The following is a 22,367-nucleotide window of genomic DNA, read 5'->3' on the forward strand; positions in this document are numbered from 1 at the left end:
CATTGTGTACACACCACATTTACTTTATCCATTCATTCATCAATGGACATTTAGGTTGTTTCCATGTCTTGGCTATGGTAAACAATGCTGCAGTGAACATGGGTTTGCAGATATCTCTTTAGCACAGTGATTTAACTTCCTTTAGAGATATACCCAGATGTGGAATTGCTGGATGATATGGTAGTTCTATTTTTAATTTTTTGAGGAACTCCATACTGTTTTCCATAGTGCCTATACCAGGGAAACTTTAAAAATGTAATCGGATCATTCCACTTTCCTGCTTAAACTCTTTCTTGAACCTGTTTCTCTCTTTTCCCTTTGGCTTTGCAGCCATGCTCCCTTCAGCATCAGTAACCTGTAATGTTTCCTCTACTGTAATGTCATCCTTCACCAGAGCTTTTAAATCTCTACTTATCCTTCAGGTTGTGGATACCTTTTCTTTAGGGCCCTTATCATAGTGTATAATTACATATTTGTGTTTATCCCACCACACTTTAAGCCCATGAGGGTAGAAGAATATGTCTCTTTTCATGGCCATTATATTCCCATTGCCTGGCATGAGCAAGCAATAAATAAAGATTTACTGAAGGGAGAAATGAAGCTCAGGAAATTAAATATCTTGCCTAATGTACTAAATGGTGTTACTTTTACTAGAATATAAGCACCATGAGGGCAGGATTTTTGGCTCCTTTTTTTTTTTTTACTGCTATATCCTTGGTATCTTCAACAGTGCCTGGCTCCTAGTAGTAAATATTTATTGAATATTGATTGTACTTAGATGCAATTCCAAAGATTTCTTATCCAAATCCAGGATTTTTCTCCTCTTTGTGCCAAATCTGTCTGAAAATGGGGATTTGGAAGTAGCTAGTTTCTCTGTGTAGTAGAGAAATCTGAGAGTTGCGACTCAGTAAGGTGGCTTTGCTCTCTCTGTGTACAAGTCTTAAAGGGCATCCAAATGTCATCAGACAAACAACAGTATCTGTTCTACATGTTGCACACCCCTTTTTACAGGCTGCCAAGCTAGATATTGATGTCCTCCATCCTGCCTCTTTTCTAAATCCCCTGAATAACATGTTGAATATCCATCAGAACAATTCTTCTACCAGCTTTTATTTAACCATTTGCAGACTTAACAGTATACCTTTCTCAAAAAAATTCACTTAAATGACCAGACTAGAAACAACTTAATGATCTGCTAGAAAACCTTTTCATATTGAAGGTACCAGAAAATCAGGTGTTATTTACTATTTGAGTTTAGGGAATGGCATTTTTTATTCCACTCAATATATCTCTGTCTTTAAGATCTTCACATTTGTTGAATATTTTCCTTGTTGGGGGCTAAACAGTCTTAGTGTTAAGATATGATTGTGCAAAGATTTGTGCTTCATCTTCACAGAACTTGAGTCATACAACATCACCAAGGATTGTTTATTTATTATAGCCGCCACCCACAGTCCTGAAGTCAAGTCATAGTTTGTGATCAGTAATGATTTGTGCAGAGTACATATGTCAACATGGAAGTACCAATGTCTGGTGGCAGCCATGGCAGGCTTCCCCCTCTCTTCGAAAAAAATTTCTGTTTCCAGAGATTGAGTATGGAGGGAGAGAAAATGGTTTCTAGTTTGTGGCAACAGACCTGGAACTGCAAGGTAGGATGCTGGTCATGGAAAGACCTGGTTTCTAGTCTTGACTCTGCCCTGTTATTTGGGGCAAGTGCTGGGCTTGGAGTTTGGGCTCCTCTTCATCCATGAATCCTGTTGACTTCTTCTAACTTTAAAAGCTGTTCATGTTATCTTTAGCATGCTAATTCTTTTAATTGAGAAATTGATTGGCTGGAAGCTAATTTAAGTTCTGATTTTGAATAATCTCATGTTCATAGCCACTGTGTTAGCCATCTAAGGGGAAGTTAGCAATTTTTCTTGCTGGCTTTTAGCCTATTGCCAGACATCATTTCACCACATTTTTCCACTAAGATAGAGCAAGATTTTCTCTTTAAAAGACATCCTGGTCAACTCAGGGAATACTGTTCCCAACCAATTCCTTTTGAACATTAGTTTAACCCGTAATGGTTTTGGGGACTTGTTTGGGTAGGGGTTTTCAGCTTATCCTGGTCTTTCCCTGTGAATTCTGTTGGATCACTAGAGAATGTGGGGCAGCACACAGTTTAATGGCCTTAGAAATAGATACAGGGGAAATTAGAAGAATTAGTATCACATTCCTTTTTTTAAGAAATCCGTTAAAGTCCCTCTCAGAATTGTATTCTGTTCATTTGCGGATACTGTAAGTTCTGGTACCCTTTGAATGGAATACATTACTTTGAAATGTGGGTGAAATGACTACTACACAGTAGACCCCAAATTGTTCATTCAAGATTTCAGAGTACCCTATTTATATTCTAAAGGAAGAGTTTAGTTCTTAAAGTCCAAAGAGATACAGTGAGGTCAGAAAACCAGAGTGGCGAGTCCCTGGTCTTTGCAGACTGAGTGTGATATAACATCAGAGAAGGAGAAGAGTTTGTATTTCCCTAGTTTTATTCAAGATCTGCGACTTTTCCAAAGCCTTTGATCATCCTGCATTCTTCTAATTGGGGAACTGATCCCTAAGTCGTGTGTTAAGGTGCTGATGTATGCAAGTCTTGGCCAAAACTGGAGTTCCACTGAATGGAACGACATGCTTCCTTTTTTTATTCTCCTCCGCCTTAGGATCCTGTCACCACATTGGGAAGATTAGACAAAAATTCTGTGCAGTTTATTTTCTTTTTGAACAAGTTACATTATGGAGGGACTTTTAAGCTGAAAGAAGAAAAGCTCCCTCTTTGTTTGAAGCAGCAGTTTGTAAGTTTCAACTTGTCTTGGACTTCCTTGGAGATGTTTTAAGATCCGGTGTAAACTTGCTGTGGTTTGCCTTTGGGCATCATACTGTTTAGCTTGGCTCTATTGTATCTGTAATTGCTGCATTTTAATAATTACCCAATATTCTTGTCAGCAATTTGCAGTCTATATTTTTAATAGAACCATTTGCCTTTCTTTTCCACAGGTTCATTCAGACCTGGTTTAAGCCCCAGATTAACGTGCACAGCTCCACAGAGCCTCTGCAGCTGCGGGCAGGGGGTGACACAAGCTCATTAAATATTCCCACAAGCCTCGTGCTGGTTATATAGATTGTGTGCACCATAAAAATCCTCTGGGAAGTCATCTTCTTCTGAAATCTCCTTACAGGGTTTTGCTTCATAAAAGTTGCCCTTAGCATTTGTTGAAATAGCATATTCTTTTAGAGTTTTTCTTATTGATCCATTCAGGAAATCTAATTTAAAAAAAATTTAATTAAATTAATTTATTTTTGGCTGTGTTGGGTCTTCGTTGCTGTGCGCGGGCTTTCTCTAGTTGCGGCGAGCGGGGGCTACTCTTCTTTGCGGTGCGCGGGCTTCTCATTGCGGTGGCTTCTCTTGGTGCGGAGCATGGGCTCTAGGTGCGCAGGCTCAGTAGTTGTGGCGCACGGGCTTCGTTGCTCCGCGCATGTGGGATCTTCCCGGACCAGGGCTCGAAACCGTGTCCCCTGCATTGGCAGGCGGATTCTTAACCACTGCGCCAGCAGGGAAACCCAGGAAATCTAATTCTTTGAAGGGAAAAAAATAGGGACAAATTTTCTTTGCTGTCATTGTCTTTTAGGTTAACAGGAGACTTCCATTACATCTGAGGTGATGTGGAATTATGGTGACAGAAATTTTGGACTTAAAGGGATGATTGAAGTCAATTTTATGGTGTCCAAAATTGTGTCTATAATTTAGTCAGTTTTTGAGATAAGACCATTGTGCCACCAATGGATTGTGCCTCAATTTGACTGGCAATTTTTTTCCCTTAGTGATTCCACTCTTTAGCTTATCTCCTTTTTGTGTCCATTGTAGTGTTTATTTAGCAGCAAACAAAAGACTAAACTGGTTTTCCAGCAGCTAAGAATTATGTCAATAATCACAACCTACTTTCTCCACTTTCTTGGTATAAATATACCTCAAAGGGAATGGACAAGCATGATAATAATAGCTAACATTTATTCATTGCCTATTATGTGCTAGGTACTGTTGTAGCAATGTATATATATTAACTCCTTTAATCCTCATGGCAGTCCATAGGATAGTTTCATGCATGAAGAGTATTGTGGTCAACATCACCCATTTGGTAGGTGGCAGAGTGGATCCACACTTAGGCAGACCTTTAACTGCCATCATAATCTATATTTACTCACACTAGGCTTTTAAAATCACTGTCATACCAAGATTGAACTGCAGTGCCTCCTGCATATGTAATAGTTTAGTTTTAAAGCATATCTAAAATTTATTTTTGAAATTAGGACTTTATTGTTATTTCTGGGTAGGTAATACCTGTAAAACCCAAATGGGAGTTCAGTGAAAAGGTTCCTGCCCCCTCCCACCACTGTCCCCCAATCACCCTGTTTCTCTCCTTCTCAGAGGCCATTAGTGTTACTACTGTAGGAAACCATTTTAAATATCTTTCTCTTAACAATCGATGCAGTGAACTAAGACCATTTGATTAGAAACTCATTTTTCCATTGTTTTTATATTTTTCTACTGTATCTACAAGTGCCCAAACTGGCTTTGTCTCTAAAGGTAGCAAACTGGTTCTGGGGATGCAATTTTCTGGATGAGAGTAACAAGGCTGCAATCTCTAGCTCTTTGAGGTGGGTCCTAGAAACTCTGTGATCTTGCCTTGCCCAGGGCTTAGATCAGGCAGGGTCTTTATACTTTTTTCCAGTTGTTGGATAATTTTTTTCCCTGTTAACAGGAATCATGTCCTCACACAATGCCTGGAACATAGTAGGTGCTCTGTAAACATTTGTTGAATTGCACCTTCTATGGGTTGTGCCAGGCTCAATGAGATAAGGCTGGAAATACTTTGGAGTGTCTAAATGAGGTGATCTTTAGGGCCATAGGAGGATATTCCAGTTCAGCAAACCTTCACAAAACTCACCATTCAAGGCTCTGGATAGGAAAAGTTTAGAAAAGACCTTCTGGATCCTTTAGTCATGCAACCAGATAGTCTCAGATGGGGTTGAGAGACAGGGAGAGGCATTTTTGCTTATTAAAATGTTGGCAAACAGTTGAAATAAGAATCTTGTCTTTTAATGGTTCTTTATTTTTTCAGGTTGACTCTAAATGTGTTTCAATTTGATCCCTGTGGTAACTGTCACTATAACATTAGATTGAGTTCTTTTTTTAAAAAAAATTTATTGAAATATAGCTGATTTACAATGTTGTATTAATTTCTCCTGTGCAGCAAAGTGATTCAGTTATACACATATATATTCTTTTTCACATTCTTTTCCATCATGGTTTATCACAGGATATTGAATATAGCTCCTTGTGCTATACAGTAGGACCTTGTTGTTTATCCATCCTATATATGATAGTTTGCATCTTAGATTGAGTTCTAATCAGAGTTGTTTGTGTTTTTTTTGCTGGCACTAGGGAGTTCATGTATCAAGTGTCACTGATTATTTTATAACTGATGATGTTATATTATAGGTGTACCTTGATTTTCTTCTATATTCTTGAAAATTTTATATAAAACCAAAGATTTAAAATGTCAAAACAGCATGTATTTGCAGAAGTATTTGCTATAAAATTCTTTATTAGGTAATTACCTCCCCTGCACCCACAACATTTGCTTGAGTGCTGTCTAGGCACACAAGATAAATTTATCTTATACTTTTTAGAAATTCTTCATTTCACTTTGATGTGTATTTATCAAAAGAAATACCTGCATTAAGTTTTCTTCTTAAAATGTTTATTTTTATAGGCAATTTGAAAATTGGCAAGAAAGATTTTAAGGCCACTTCCAATTTGCAAAGATTATAATCTGAAGAACTGCAGGCTGAGGTGACTGAACGGGACACACTTTTGGAGAAATAAAAATGGCTTCTCATTGTGTGATTGCCATGTTTGCCCTGATGAGTTCCTGTTTAGCAACTGCAGGTAAGTTGCATAATATAAATTGCATGTTCATTATATTCTTTTGGATATATTTTTCTTCAGTCTCTTCAGTCTAGAAACATTTAGGACATGGGATATTTATATAAAACTTGAGTATTTGTGTTCTTCAAGGAAATAAAATATTTGACTACGCTACAGATACATAGTATGTTTGCCCATGTTATATTTTACTAGACAAGTGCTAGACATTCTAATGTCAGTAACACAGATACCTAACTAACCTTCAGTGTTGAGGTGGTTAGAGAACAAATATGCGGTTTAATACCACTTAATTTTGTTACATGCATTGATTACATTTACTTTCTTGTCGTAAATAAGAATTTCAAGAAATGCTTTTTGTTCTTTATTACAAAATAAATAGATCTTTTACATAGAGGTGACACTCCTAGCATGGGCTACTTAGGAAATATTTAATTTTGCCTATTTCAGGTAATTTTTAAAAAAGTACAGAGGGAATTCTCTGGCATTCCAGTGGTTAGGACTCTGTACTTTCATTGCCGAGGGCCCGGGTTGGGGGACTGGGATCCCACAAGCCACGTGGTGCGACCAAAAACAAAACAAAACAAAATAAAAAAATTAAAAATGTACAGAAATACACTGTGCTTCCTAGAGGCCATCAGAATGGGAGCTCAGAGATGAGAAGAAGCAAATGATTTGGTTGGAACATTGTTGCTTAAATAAGAGTGTCAGATCCCCTAGGCAAGGTCTTAGTGTGGCAGTCAGGGTTACTTAACAAATTTGGAAACTTAATTTGCTCTATTTTGTTATAATTTGCTTTGTGTCTCTTCTATAATGAGCTACATAGAACTAATTTGTTGGGCCAGTTCTGGAAACTGGCTGGCCTCAAGAAGAAACACATTGGCTAAAAAATGATTAGCCTCTTGGTTTTAGCTGTTGAATTGTACATACAGATTACATGAGAGTGATAATAATAACCTTGTATTGAGTGTGCACTGCAGCCAGTTTACTGTGCTAAACAATTATAGCCTCTAACAATGAGCAAGGATATTCTTAGTTCATGAGCTCACTTAGTCACAACTCTGCTCTTCACCTCTGCGTCATACTGAAGAAGCGGGACCACCATTAATGCTCCAGTTGACTCAGACCAGGAGTCATATGCAGGCACAGACTGAGTGGAAGCCAGTTTGCAGAAGCTGGTTTATGAGATTGGAAAGCAGAATGTCCTCCTTGTTGCAAATATCTTGAGAGAAAGTTGCTAGTTTTTTTTTTTTGAATGCTGGTGTGTGAATTTGAACTGCCCATTCTCTCTGTCAGCAGTTTCATTTTGTCTCATGATTGAAAAGTTATTTGCCTTTTAGCCTGTGTATTAAAACTTATCTTAATTAAAATCTCACTGAAGAGTAGTAGGAAAAAAAAAGAGAGAGAAATGGCTTGATGGAAAAATGTGCTGTTTTGATAACAAGATGTATAATTATACCTGGTGGGTTTGAGGCAGAATTTTCTGCTTTCATTGATGAAAAAACATAACTTAAGAAGGTACTTCATGGGAATGTGGTGAGTTTGGTGGTTCTGTATAGCCTTGATGTATTTGATAGTGAATCAATTTTGCTTGAGACCTTCCCTCCTCTTTCCAGCCACTGGTAAAAAATTTTTTTGAGTTGTGTACACACTGAAAGCTTTGCTGAAGTGTACAGTAAGATTGAAGGTACAGTAGAATTACAGATTTTATAACAAACTGAGGCAACTGATCAATAGTACAGAGGTAGAGATGCTTTTTTGAACAAGCTGATGGTCCAAATGAATGAAGAAGAAGGGAGAAATGTTTTGTATGTAATACTGACATCCAGTAGCTTTCTGTATAGGCTCAGCATACTTTGCAAAATACTTTTTTGGGGCATTCTGCATGAGCTGAATTTCAAGAAGATAGTAGAAGATAATATAATAATGAATATTTATAATAATTAATTAATTACTGTGTATCAGGCCCTGTTCAAAGTGCTTTAAATGTATTATCTCATTCCATCCTCATAACTCCCCTAAGAAATGTAGGTTCTTTGTTTATTCTCAGTTTATAGATGGGGAAACTGAAGCATAGACAGGTTAAGTAACTTCCTCAAGGTCCTACAACTACTAAGTGGCAGATTTAACCATGAACCTACTGAGTCTAGGTCTACGGATTGAGCCTTTAATCTACACTATGAGGGAGTCTTGATCAGAAAGGTGTTTTAAAAAAATGATAATGGGTTTGCTGTGTGTCATCTGTGCCCTTTTGAAGCGTCAAGTAAATCACTTATTCACTGAGTCTCCACTGAGTGCAAAGCACAGTACTAGTCACTTAGGGATATAGAAAGAAATGTAAGATTCATCCTTCTTTTGAGTTGTTTATACTTTAGTTCGGCATATAAAATATAACCAAATAATCAATGCATGGTGAGGAAAAGCCAGAAGACCTCAGGGGGGTCAGGAGGGTGGATTAGCGCAGCTGGGGAGGGCTTTGTGGAAGCCTAGGTGTTGAGCTGTGTTTTGAAGACCAGGCAGAATCTAGAAAGCGAAAGGCATTGGGGTGAGCAGAGGGGAGAACAGGGCTTAGCACAGAACAGGGCAGTTAGGTGCTTGATGTTGTTTTAAAGAACGGATGACCCAGAGAACTGGTTGGGAATGTAGAGGAGGTCTGTTTGGAAGGAAGGATGGGGGTAGATTGTGGAGGACCTCAAATGTGAGAACAAGGCTGTGGATTTCATTCTGAGGTTTGGATTCTCTCTTCTTCCATCCCCCTGTAGCCAAAAGCATGCACTGTTTAATCTTAGAATTCAAACTGCAGCCTCCCAAAGTTAGACTGAGAATATGGCCTTCTTGGCTACAAAGGCAACAGTGCCTGGCACATAGGCTGACATTCAGCTAGGGCTTGCTCTCTGCCAGCTAATTTATTTTGTTTTTATAAGAAAACCCTGTGAGGTGGTATTAGTATTACTATCATCATCTGCATTTTACTCACAAGGAAACTGGGACTCAGTAACTAATAAGTGGGCCTTCTCTGGTGGTCCAGTGGTAAAGAATCCGTCTTACAATGCAGTGGGTGTGGGTTTGATCCCTGATCAGGGAACTAAGATCCCACATGCCGTGGGGCAACTAGGCCCGCGTGCCACAACTACTGAGTCCACGTGCCCTGGAGCCTGCGCACCGCAGCTAGAGAAGAGAAAACCCGAACACCACAGCTAGAGAGAAGCCTGGACACCACAACGAAGAGGCTGCGCCCTGCAACGAAAGATCCCGCGTGCCTCAATGAAGATCCCGCGTGCCCAACTAAGACCTGACACAACCAATAATAAATAAATAAATAAATAAATAATAAATCTTAAAAAAAATACATTTTATAAAAAAAATATCTAATAAGTGGCAGAGCAGGGACTTGAACCCAGGCAATTTGGCTCTAGACTCCAGCCCATCCACCACTCCACTAGAGCCTCTACGTAGGAGACACTCCGTGGGGAATGAGTGAACCTCTTCCCTTGATTGATTCAATACCAGATGAGTAGCCACCAGTGAGACATCCTGGAACCAGATGAAACCCCTTTGGCCTCAGAAGAGACGTATGTAAGTCATCAGAATGGAAAGACCCTCAAGTAATGGGCCTTCTTTATTCGCGTTCTTCTTTCACTGACGGGGCTGTGGAGCTCTACTGTAGAGTTCTTGGCAGCAGAAGGGGTGAAGTCCTCCTTTAGACACGCGGCCAGGGAGGAGAAGAGCACAGCACCTAAAATGAGCCTGAGCTGGAACAGTAGGTGCCTGCGTGTGGGCCTTCAGTGAAAGCCTTCCTTCCCTGCTTGTGGCTGAGGGTGAAGGAGGCGGAGGCAGAAGCCACAGCCCAGGGTTAGTGGTTGCTTTGACAAAACTCATACTTTTCCTTCCCTCCCTTGTTCCTTGGTTATTGTACAGCATGTGGGGAGAGAGGGCCATGCTCTTGGTGAACAAGAACTGTGTAAGGACCATAATGCCTTCTGATTAGAAATTACCTTAGGTTTTTAGTGCCTTATCTTAGGTCCTGTAATGTATCTAAGAAAAGTAGGAAGTTATAAAGGTAAATGCTTGCTCCTGTGGGCTTAAGGCTCACTAAGTTTTCACTTTAAAAACTGTTCTGCTACACATCTTTAAAAAATATTAACTGCTGCCTCTGAGGCTTGCCAGAGTTAGGTAGGGCTGTGTTCCCAGGAGCCTTAATAATGAGAAAAAGAGGCACGTATGGAGAATTCAGGGAAAACAATTTGGTAGGAGGGGATGGACTTGTCTGTGCCCTACTGGTCCCTTGTGTCAGGCCAGAGGGGTGCTGCTGAGGGGAACTCTGCAGAAACGCTGCTGGCCTCTGTGCTGGCCAGTGTTGATGGCTTGGCTGTCTCCCTCATTCCGTGGTTTCCATTTGGTGCCTAGGTGTATCCTTTTAGATGCTTGCCTATGACCCGCACACACATTTATTTCTATTGAACGAACTCATTTCTTTTTATCTTTATTCCAGGATGTACCTGGAATTCCAGGTACAGTCCACAGGAAAACAGAGATGTTTTTAGTTGGAGCTATTTTCCTGCTAAGAAAGCTCTGAACTCTTCGGGTCCGTAGGACAGCAAGCAGAGACACTAGCTGGTTAATACTTGGTTTGGAATGGAACAAGCTGGCAGCCTTGAGGGGAGGCTAAACATAATAATATCATTTTATTTTTATTGTTTCCAAAATGCTTTCATGTCTAGTGTTTCATTTGATTCTCCTAGCAGTCCCTGGGTGGGCAGGGTTGTTTTCTTCATTTATGGAATGGGAGTAAGGGGCTTTAGAGAAAGTAAGCAATTTAGAAAGCTGGTCTGCCTCTTGATCGAACCGAACCCAGCACACTTCTGCAGATGAACTGCACTGTTGAGTCTTAGTGCGCCCCTCAGCACCTCTTGAAACAATGCAGCCAGGTGCTCTGCTGGGTACTTTGCACTAATCAGTTCATTTAATCCTTACAGAAACCCAGTGAAGTAGGTATTCATCATTATCACTGTTTTTGTAATTATTACTACTGCCACCACCCTTACCATTATTATTATACTAATTTTACAAATGATGAAACTGAGGCTTAGAGAAGAAAAATGTCATATATAGTGAGAGACAAATTTTTAAAAAAGTTAAAACGGTCCTTTAGGTAATAATAGTCATACGATGAGTAAGTGGCAGCATGGCAGCAGACCCAGAGTTCATGTTCTTTCCGTTGTGCTGCCCAAAGGGAACTGGCACTCTTTCTCTCTTGGATTTGAGATCAGTGATCTGAGGACCGCAGAGGTGGTTCTGCCATAGTTTCCCTGCTCTGCCAACTGAGGGATCAGAGGCTGTAACTCATAATGGCAGAAAGGGAGGGAGGGTGCCGGTGGGAGCTGCCACCAGGAAATGTAAAGGGTAGAGGAGGAATAGACTTGAAGGTTCAAAGCAAATTCGAAAGAATCTTCTCTTGCTAACCCCTAAGTCTTTGGACACAACTAGTTGATTTGGTCTGTGATTATTATTGTTTATAGGTGGTTATTATAACCACTTTTGTGTTTAATTCCACTTTTGGATACATAGGCAAAAGATCTTGTCAGTTGTGATGCCAGCTATCACCAGGGTGCCAACTTTCTATTTATTTTAAAGGCAAAGTAATGTTATTAAAAGTCCCAGAGTGAATACCATTTTAGGTAGTGATTTTAGGTAGTGATTTAGGTAGTGATCTCTTTGGGGGGGACCATGCACACCCTAGCACGATGAGGTCCCTGCGTCCCTTTCTTTAGTTTTGCACAGAAACAACACACACACACACACACACACACACACACACACACACACACCACACACACACACAGAGTTGGGGCCGTTAGCTGTAGTCAAGAAAAATACGAGTTCATTTCTCAAAGATTACCTTGCCCTGCATATTCCACCCACAGAGGTGGAATATGATATGATATCAAATAAAAGGCCTTTTTCTTTTTCATTTGCAAGGAGAATAGATAGTTGGGTAAGCAGATGTTCATATAGTATGAGAAAGATATTTACGAAGAGTGTGTGTAAGATTATACATAGATTTGATGTCAGACAGGTCCACAGAATCCAGGTTTCTCTCTCCTTTGCATCCTTATCCTAGACTGTATAATTGCCACCCAGCTTTCTGAATTGTTGATTTATTTGGGTTATTTTAGGGTACCAATGATGGGGCATTTTTGTAAACACTGATCAACTTTTCCATCAGGACAGAGCTATCTGTATGTGACCACATAGCTGTTTAATTGCTCAGGGCTTACACTCTCACACACTGTGGATTTGGGAAATTAGGCTTTCTCGGCTTGTTTGCTTTGATAACTAAACCTTCCTACTCTGGGACCACCTTGAATCATTGCTAGAGCTCTGAGCTCCAAGTGCTGGTTTTGGAAGTGTTGTAGGAACAAGGCGGGTTCCAGGAAGTGTTTCACTGCGGTGCCTTCCCTCAGGACCGGCCCTGCACATGGTGGCCTCAAGGCGTGGAACAGTTTGCCTGTCTTGGAAGATTGGCCTGACCGGCGCTGCGTCCACATGAACCACTGACTTTCATTCTCTTTAAAACATTCTCTGCCAGAGTGGCCTAAAATAGATTTATCCTGAAGTCCCATATAATCATATTTTTGTTCTCTGAGAGGACATTGTAAATCAGGCAGAATTCTAGAAGGCTTAAAAATGCACTTGCTCTCAGAATGTTCCTTCCAAGGACTAGGCAGCAGGTGCTCTGGGGACTGAGGCCCAGCTATTCTCCTGTCCTATCCTGCCAACTCTTAGAAATCTTAAGGAAAAAAAAAACAAAACAAATAAAAACACTAGAGTAGAATGTGGAAAATCTTACTGCCTTCAAAGAAAAATATTGATTAAAAAAAAAAAGTTATTCTCTCTGTGGGCAATGAAGGGAACCATATAGTGATAAGTGGTATAGTTATGGCAAAAGGAAAAAGTTCCAATAAGCCTGCTCTGAGTTCTTTGTGTTGCTTCCCTTTGTCCTCACGTGCCTGAATAACTTAGTCCTGGTCTGGACGATAGATGAGCCATGAGTAGTAGCACCTCCCTTCCTCCCTACCCTCCTGCCCCATCCGGAAAGATGCTCAGGTAGCAAAGGCCTCAGGAGAGAGCAGAGCACCTGCTTCTGGAGTCAGTTCCTGCTCTGTTGCTTCCAGTGGTGCCAGAGCTGCTCCTGGGATGAGCTGTTCCAGCGGGACGCATCTGTGTGGCCCATTTTGGCATTTCGTTGCTGCTTGGTAAAACAAAATGCCACATAGCTCCCATCTGCCCCTTTCTTTTTTTAGACGAAGGAACCATTTATCATTTCACCGTTTCTTTCAACTTTTAAATACTGCTATGTTTAGGTGGGAGGTTGTAGTCTGGTGAATTAGCTTTGAGTGCATACCAGGTCTCAGGTAGTTTGCTAGCTTCTGTGGCACAGAAAGGGGATACTTTGGAGTTAGTGCAAATAATGAGTTTTTTCCACCTTCTAACATGGTTGTTTCCTAAAGTGTTGATTGATTTATTCAGCAAGCATCTACTGAGCACTCTAGACACTCTTCCAGGTGTTGGAGATACAGCAATGAACAAAACAGACAAAAATTCTTGTGCACCTGAGGCGTACATTCTAGTGAAGAGAGAGAGAGACCAGAAACAAAAAATTATGCATATTTTAGCAGGTTCAGTGGAGAAAAAGCAACAGGGCTAGGAATTACTCCTGGGGAAGTACAATTTAAAGTAAGGTGATCAGGGAGGGCCTCACTGGGAAGATGACATTTGAACGAAATTTTGAAGGAGGTGAGCTAAGTGGATATCTGGGGAAACGAGGACTCCAGGCAGAAGGAAAAGCACATGCAAAGGTCCTGAGGTGGGAGCTTGTCTGAAGTGCCCAAGTCCTAGTAAACAGGCCAGGTGGCTGCTGGAGTGAAGAGTCAGAGGGTTACCTGGGGGACAGGTGTAGGGCTGCATATAGCCTTGTAGGCCATTGTTAAATTTTTACTCTGAGTGAGAAAGAGCCATTGGAGAGTTTGAGCAGCAGAATGGTGTGATCTGAAGGATATTGTAACAAGATAACTCTGGCTGCAGTGTTGAGAATAGACTGTTGGGTTATGGTGCATTTAGGGATACTGGCTGGTGGCTATTGAGGCAAGAGATGATGGTGGCCAGAATCAGATTTTAGAGGCAAGACCCTTGGGAGTGAAATGCTTATGAAATTAAGAATGATTTTATGGTTTTCTTTCAATTTGTTCCTTTTGAGGAGGAGATTATAAAGACAGATATATCAGTGGAATACTATGCCATAACTTAATAGTAAAGATAATTACTTCTATGTAACAGTAAAAACTGTATCTTAAAACACAGAACAACCCCCCAAACTGTCTAAAGAAAATCTCTTTGCGCTGTGAATGACTGTCCTCGAAAAATCACTGTCTTAAAAGCCTGGACCCTCTCTTCCTAATTTACCTACTGTCCTGATTTCCAAGTCTCATCCTTTTCATTCCCCATGTGGTCTGTTTTTCAGGATTATGGATTTTGAGGGTTTTACCACCTTTTGCAAAATTGCTTCTCATAGCAAAATTAACGTTTCAGAGAAATACAGTTGCATCCAGCTTTACATAGTAAATAAGCGTGTTGTGTGTAAACTCATTTTTATAAATTAAATTACATATTAGGTGTGAGCAAGGAGCTGGATACTTACAGTAAACTTTGTAGAGCAAATAATTACTTTAAAATATGTTTTATAGTATGGGTATTCATATTGCTTTTGCCTGAGAGTGGTATACCCATTTCGCTTTTGGAGTTGGAAGTTAAAAACAGACAGACATTAGACCAGTGCTTTCTAAACTTTAATGTGCATACGAATCACCTGGGGATCTTGATAACATGCAGATTCAGTTTTCATGGGGTAACAAACTGCATATATTTTTTTTACTATTGAATTGTATGTGTTATTTTTTTTAATTACTTACTCAATGCATTTTTTTTTTTTTTTTTTTGCGGTACACGGGCCTCTCACTGTTGTGGCCTCTCCCGTTGCAGAGCGCAGGCTCCGGATGCACAGGCTCAGCGGCCACGGCTCACGGGCCCAGCCGCTTCGCAACATGTGGGATCTTCCCAGACGGGGACACGAACCCGCGTCCCCTGCATCGGCAGGCAGACTCTCAACCACTGCGCCACCAGGGAAGCCCTCAATGCATATTTTTTTTTAACAGGCCCATATGATGTTGATGCTGCTGGTCTGAGGACCACATTTGACAGCATAGATCATCTGTTTTCTCTATGCACAAATTGTAACACAGAACCTGCAAATACCTTCTAGGAAAAGTCTTACTGTCATAAAGGGAGCTTGGTTTTAGCATGCTTTTGAAACAGCTACCTTGAAAACCTTTCAGTGAACTCATTTGGGTCAGAGAGATCCATGTGCTGGAAGGGAGATTGGTTTGAAGGAGTGAGCTCCACAGACACCTTTAGCTCTCCAGCTGTAGGTGTGGTGCACCTGCAAATACCAGGTGCATCTTTATTGGCTGGGGCCACACCTTGAAATAATGGCTGTAGCTATAAGAAGAAGGAATTTTCCCTCAGTTCTTCCTTTCATGTGCCTCTTTTGCCTTTTCCCATTTCTTGCCTCGTGACTTAGTAGGGAATGGGGACACTGGTGCAGGCAGCTGTGGCTGAGGAGACTCTAGGTAATGCGGGATGGTACCAGCTGACTGGATAACAGGGAGAGTTGAGGCAGGTTAACAAGGGTGTTAAAAAAAAATCCGGAATGTTAAGTGGGGCACACCCCATTTCTGCTGGAGCCGTTCTAGTATTTTTTTAAAATTAATTTATTAATTTATTTATGGCTGTGTTGGGTCTTCGTTTCTGTGCGAGGGCTTTCTCTAGTTGTGGCAAACGGAGGCCACTCTTCATCGCGGTGCGCGGGCCTCTCACCATTGCGGCCTCTCTTGTTGCGGAGCACAGGCTCCAGACGCGCAGGCTCAGTAATTGTGGCTCACGGGCCCAGTTGCTCTGCGGCATGTGAGAACCTCCCAGACCAGGGCTCGAACCCGTGTCTGCTGCATTGGCAGGCAGATTCTCAACCACTGTGCCACCAGGGAAGCCCCACCATTCTAGTTTTTAGCTCTGGCTTCCTCACTGATTCCTATTTTATTCCTGTAATCAGATTCTAGGCTAGAACTTTAAAAAAATTAACAATTTACAGAAGGGAAAAAACTCCCCAAAGTTGTTATTGATATTTATTAAGCATCAACATCATATTTATTAAAAATTGGGATAAGACACTGCGAAGATTTAACCTCCGTGCCTGAAAAGTTGTCTTTTAAAATAACTTGTTTATTTATTTTGCCACTGAGTAGTTTGTAAAATTTTCTGATTTGCTTTCTCAGATCTCATCACTGTCATTGTAGGGGTGGTAGGGGCTGGGTTTTGGGGTGGGTGGGCAGCGATAAGCAGCTTAAGTTTGGCCCTGGAGCGCTCTATAAGCCCCAGGTGGTGGTCGTTCTGTTTTTGAAACTGGAACAGAAAAGTCCAGAGGAATGCAACAACATTTTTACTTCTTGCCCCCCTGCTAGCTTTTTTCTAGGCCTCCCAAAAATGTGTTTATCTTGCTGGCCATGCATGTAGGGCAGCCTGGAATTCTGTGTGGCATTAGATAGTAAAAAAATCGAAAGATTTCTCACATGACTGAGGTTATGGGAGTGGGAAATCTTGGATTATGCAGGACTCTTTGATTGAAAGAAGGGAATTTTGGGACAAGATTTATTCTAATATTTAGTTTTTAAAACTATTATTCATCCCCCTCTCTTTTAAAAAATTAAAACCAGTCTTTTGGGGGATGGAGGTATGGAGGTGTGGAGGTGTGGATTAAAAGCAATATAAAACTTTTAAGTATCAAATTAAGAATTTCCACTCATTAGAAGAAAAAAATGTCTTTAGGGTGAAAGAATAATTTTGAACTTTAAGAGCCTGATAATGATATAATTTGAGAGCAGGGTCTGGCATATTGTGGAGGACCCTAAGGGCCTGACCCCAGCAGCCCCCCACTTTGTCACCCCAGGATCATTTCCAGGATGGCTTCACTGTCAACAACCAGGTCTCAGCCTGGCCCTCTCGGGTGCCTGGGGAGTCTGTGTCCTCTGGTTTGCCACGTTTAATGAGCTCTGGAAATATGTTATCAGAGGCTGTCTGGCAATGTTTCATTAATGGTATGGGGTGAATTCAAAAGCACTAATTAATTGTTTTAGATCATTTGCAAAGCTCATGCTGAAAAACCTAATGACTGTAGGAGAAAGTTGGCAGAGAGGCTGTTCAGAGATTAGCCTGGACCTTACCCAGCTCAATTGCCTTTTGGAGTTGGGCCAAGAGGGGAGTTGTTTTTCTTTTTGGAGAAGTGCTTGTGGTCACATTGTTCCCTAAGTTCCCAGTTTACTGCTCCAGGCTCGTGGCTGATGGAGCTCATATGGACCTTGCAGAGCTAGGGAGCCCAAAGAGCATCTTCTAGAAGTTTTTTTTTTGTTTTGTTTTGTGAGTAAAACACAATTACTTAACATTCATTAACTAAATAAATACTTCCCAAGGGTCTCTTCTTGGAGGGAGGAAAGGGAGCTCTAGTTTATTATGAAACAGTTTAGGTTCCAAGTGTTAACTGTTCAAAAGGTACCAGGATCAGGCCTTAAGTAGTTTTTTTTTCTTCCTCTTAAAATAAAACAAATCAGATTCCTCATTTCCTCTGTTTGGCCGGCCCAGGGCAGCAAACTGCTACTGTGTTTGGAAAATGGTGTTCAAAAATCTCAGTTTGAAATCAAGTGCACACAATATAAGTTCAGAGTATACTGTATGTATGAAGGATAAAAATAGACTTGCATCATTTTGTTACATTTGACATATGTTATAGAATAATACCTTGAATTAGCTCAATCTGATGAATTATAGAAAAATAATGCAAGTCCTTGCCCCTTAAAGATGAGAGATATTTGAGGCTTGTTGAGCCAAGTGCCAGTTCTGGTGACTCTGAGAGCAGTGTAGGCAGTTGAAAATGAAAGCAGAGAAGAGTATTTCAGACTTATCTCAGAGCCAGTCAAGTGTTCTGTAAGGGAGCTCTTTTCTTTTCTAAGCAATATATAGCTTTGTTGGAAAACATTTATCCAGAAATCTGACAATTCCTGGGCCTGGGCCTGGCCCTGCCTCCTACTGACAGGCCTCAGTGTCTTTTCCCCGTCCTTCTGGGCTTGAGCTGCTTGTGAGTAAGTAGTTACGTATGAATCCGAGGCCAAATTGTACTTTATTAACATGATTCAGGAGAAAAGAATTCTAATGAAAAATTTCAGAGGACTGTGCTGAGCTATTTCATGATAATGTCAGATCTTCCTGAACTCAAGAAGGCCCAAGAGCATCTATTATTTCTGTTTATTCCTCAACTTGGAATCTATTGGAAAAAACTTAGATGCAAACCTCAGGAGAGTATGTGCTGGTTGAGAAATTTATTCCTGAGTGCACAGCGGCTCTGTTTACTCTGTGTGAGGCTGGCCATCCTGAGGTTCCAGGAAACCTGCTTCCTCCTCAGCCAGCAAGCATGGAGTAGCAACTTTGACTTTTAACCCTTTCTGCAGATGGTCCCCAGGCAGCTTGATGGAGTTGATCTCAGAGCTGTGAGGAATCATGAAAGATATTTTTAAAGTTGGGAATGAAGCCTTTGAATGAATAAATCACTGTGATTTTTCTTTGCTGCTTTGTTTTTTTCCATCTCATTACACTTTTATTTTAGAAAGTAATTCTGTGCCACAATGTCAAGACTTGCTGGTATATCCCAGTTAAGTTGTAAGATACCATGAGTAACGTTACTACTAATAGTTAAAGTGCTGACTTTAAAGAGTGGTTTTTCTTTAAAAAGACAAGATTCAGGTTTACCCTAACCATGGTTATTTGCATTTAAATATATCTGAGTGAGAGAGAGAGAGAGAGGTTAGGATTGCCGTTGATAGAATGAAAAGAGTGGTACATATATACAATGGAATATTACTCAGCCATAAAAAGGAACGAAATTGGGTCATTTGTAGAGACATAGATGGATCTAGAGACTGTCATACAGAGTGAAGTAAGTCAGAAGGAGAAAAACAAACATTTCATATTAACGCATATATGTGGAACCTAGAAAAATGGTACAGATGAACTGGTTTGCAGGGCAGAGACACAGATGTAGAGAACAAATGTATGGACACCAAGGGGGGAAAGTGGCGGGGGTGGTGGTGGTAGTGGGATGAACTGGGAGATTGGGATTGACATAAGTACACTAATATGTATAAAATAGGTAACTAATAAGAACCTGCTGTATAAAAAATAAATAAAATTCAAAAATTCAAAAAAAAGAATGAAAAGAACACAGAATCTGCAGCATGTAATATCTGTTTTGCCATCCATGAACATGGTACACCCCTCAATTTAAGTTTTCTTTAATTTCTTTCAGTACTCCTTGGAGTTTTCAGGAATTTATTTTGAAGACTGTAGTGTGTCCAAATGTGAACAATGTTCATTATGCATGTCTGTTTCATTAGAATTAGGTTTGAGAACCTCTGTTTTAGAGACAATAATTCTGTCTTCTTTAAACTACCCTTGATTAACAGTGATAAAAATTAATACTCCCTCTGGCCATCTGGAGAGTGAACTCAGTCACAGATAACTAAGGCCTTCTGCTAAAGAGAGTTATTGCCCTGGTGGCTTTGCTGTAAGTTGTAGGAACTCAGAGCTCAGTGTGTACTATAAGAAATATGTCCTTTAGCTGAGGCTTAAACTGGTGTTGCTGAGCAGGGGAAGCCATCACATCTCTTCAGTATGGTAAAGTGAGCACTCTTGTTCCTTTGGACAGTCTCAGAACCCAAAGATTGAAAATTGTGCCCTTTTGCCAGGCCCTTGGGTTTTCCCAGCAGAAGTTTATTTTGGGACTTGTAACTAAAGGATTTTGTAGAGATTTTACCCTCCAAATGTGAGCAATACCTAAGGATTCCTGTTACACTTTTATGTAGGAAAAGTAATTCTCTACCACAATGTCTAGTCTTAACAGAGATGTATTAAAGTCAGAGAGTCAGGATCTTATGGTAGTTGTGACCATGGGCTTTGGATTCAGACACAGGTTCAGGCCCAGACTTTGCTATTTGCAGGCTGCATGACCATAACCTCAGTATCCTCATATATAAAATAGAGATATTGATTATATCCACTGCACTGTGTTCTTGTGAGGAATATAAATGAGATAATGCATGTAAATCAGAGGGTCATGTTTATTTAAACAAAACTATTGAAAATGGTGTTCTTTGAAAAATACGAGCATGTTGAACATATTTACCCAGTCTTTTAAGTTGGAAGTCTATTGCTTAGGCATATTTTTAGTGCGAAAATCAGATCTGATCCTGAAATCCAGTGTTGCAGACAAGACAGACTCTATCAATGCCCAGTTTCTTTATTTTCCATATGTTCTGCTCAGAGCAGTACAGTGGGACTGATGAAGTTGGGAGGAGGTTGTGAATAAAAAGCTTTCTTCTTTTGTTTTCTGTATTGAAGATTTGAATTTGAGTCCCAAATTTACGACTTTCAGAGCTTCTGTTGCCTTATCTATAGATTATTGCTAATTATACTTATTCTGTTGATTTTTATGAGAATTAAATAACATGTAAAGCAGCCAGCAGTTTATGGCACATAGTAGGTCTTCAAAAAGTTATTCCTTATTTAGAGAATCTGCGTGTTTAGAAAACGAAAGAGAGCTAGAACAAACGTAGCAAGGGCAGAATGAGTTTGCTGTTTAGCTCTGTGCTCCCAGCAGAGAAAAGGCAGGTCAGGGTATTTTTCTGGGAGATGGCTGATTTGCTGTTGGCTGAACCAGGGCTCAGGTGGCTTTGAAATGAAAAGAACTAAATCTGGGGCCTGGATAGAAAAGACCTTATTCCTCTTGAGGAAGTAGCTTGGCCTTTAGCTGGAAGTTGGAGGGTAAGCCTGAAACTTCAAGAAAGGTGGTAGTGGCACTGAGGATGATGCCTGGCCGAGGACAGGAGAACTTGGAAACAATGGAGTGAGACCACCTATCAGCAATTTTCCTCATCTGTGGTGGTACCCCTGGGCTCAGTCCCACCCTAACTACCTTATTTAAAATTGTAATCCCTCTCAACCCCTGGTATTCCCATTCTTATAATCTTGTTTTATGTTTTCCCTCGTAGCACTTATCACCTTAAAACAAGTTTATGATTTATTTTGTTTATTACTTGTCTTCCTCCACAAAAGTGTAAGCTCCACGAAAGTCAGGTTGGTTTGCTTTTGCTCTGGTATATCTCTTCCATCTATATGAAAGCTCACAAGTAGAGGAGTTTCTATGTTTTTGTTTGACCCTTCTTGAATGTGACCATTGTGGTAGAGCATGGGGACAGTTCACTGATAAATCCCTGGTCCCCAGCACATAGTTGATGCTTAATATTTATTGAATAAATCGCTAATTATAACTCTTGTTCATAAAGTACAATAAAGTGAAACAACTTTGCTAAAATAATAAATCTCAAGGTTACTCCATGAAGAGCGGGTGAGGGTCACTGTCTTTTCAGATAAAACAGTGTCTGAGTGACATGTGGGCATCTATTTAAAGACAGATACTCGATCTGTCACTAGATTGTTATGAGTCTTTGGCGGCAAGAAGCTGTTCTTTCTTTTTTTCTTATATAAATTTATTTGTTTTATTTATTTATTTTTGGCTGCGTTGGGTCGTCATTGCTGTGCACGGGCTTTCTCTAGTTGCGGTGAGCTGGGGCTACTCTTAGTTGCAGTGCACGGGCTTCTCATTGCGGTGGCTTCTCTTGTTGAGGAGCCTGGGCTCTAGGCATCCAGGCTTCAGTAGTTGTGGCTCATGGGCTCTAGAGTGCAGGCTCAGTAGTTGTGGCACATGGGCTTACTTGCTCCGTGTCATGTGGGATCTTCCCGGACAAGGGCTCGAACCTGTGTCCCCTGCATTGGCAGGAGGATTCTTAACCACTGCGCCACCAGGGAAGCCCCAAGATGCTGTTGTTTCTTGGGAAACATTCTATGAAACTTAGCATAGGGACTTCCCTGGCAGTCCAGTGGTTAAGACTTCGCCTTCCAGTGCAGGGGGTGCGGGTTCAATCCCTGGTCGGGGAGCTAAAATCCTACATGCCTTGTGGCCAAAAAACCAAAACATAAAACAGAAGGAATATTGCAACAAATTCAATAAAGACTTAAAAAAAAACCCAACAGCATAAGACAGTACTTTACATGTTGGCTAAAGTAGTGGTGCTATATTTCATTCAGGAGCTGAAGGTTAACTCTTTGAACCATTGATTCTCAAAGTGTGAATTGTAGATCTGAGACCTTTTCAGGATGTCTGTGA

General features: G+C 40.6%; 1 protein-coding gene across 4 annotated transcripts in view; it reads left to right on the forward strand.

Annotated features, from left to right (window-relative positions):
• The window catches only part of TGFBR3 (transforming growth factor beta receptor 3), a 204,870-nt gene that overhangs the window by 26,057 nt on the left and 156,446 nt on the right, over positions 1–22,367 (forward strand). For all 4 annotated transcript variants that reach the window (XM_030868645.3, XM_060302886.2, XM_030868646.3 and 1 more), the window contains exon 2: positions 5,814–5,989. In XM_030868645.3, coding sequence (XP_030724505.1) covers positions 5,929–5,989 — 61 coding nt within the window. In that variant the 5' untranslated portion in view covers positions 5,814–5,928. The remainder of the gene's footprint in view (positions 1–5,813; positions 5,990–22,367) is intronic.

This window comes from Globicephala melas, chromosome 1, assembly GCF_963455315.2.
Source record: "Globicephala melas chromosome 1, mGloMel1.2, whole genome shotgun sequence".
Taxonomy (NCBI): domain Eukaryota; kingdom Metazoa; phylum Chordata; class Mammalia; order Artiodactyla; family Delphinidae; genus Globicephala; species Globicephala melas.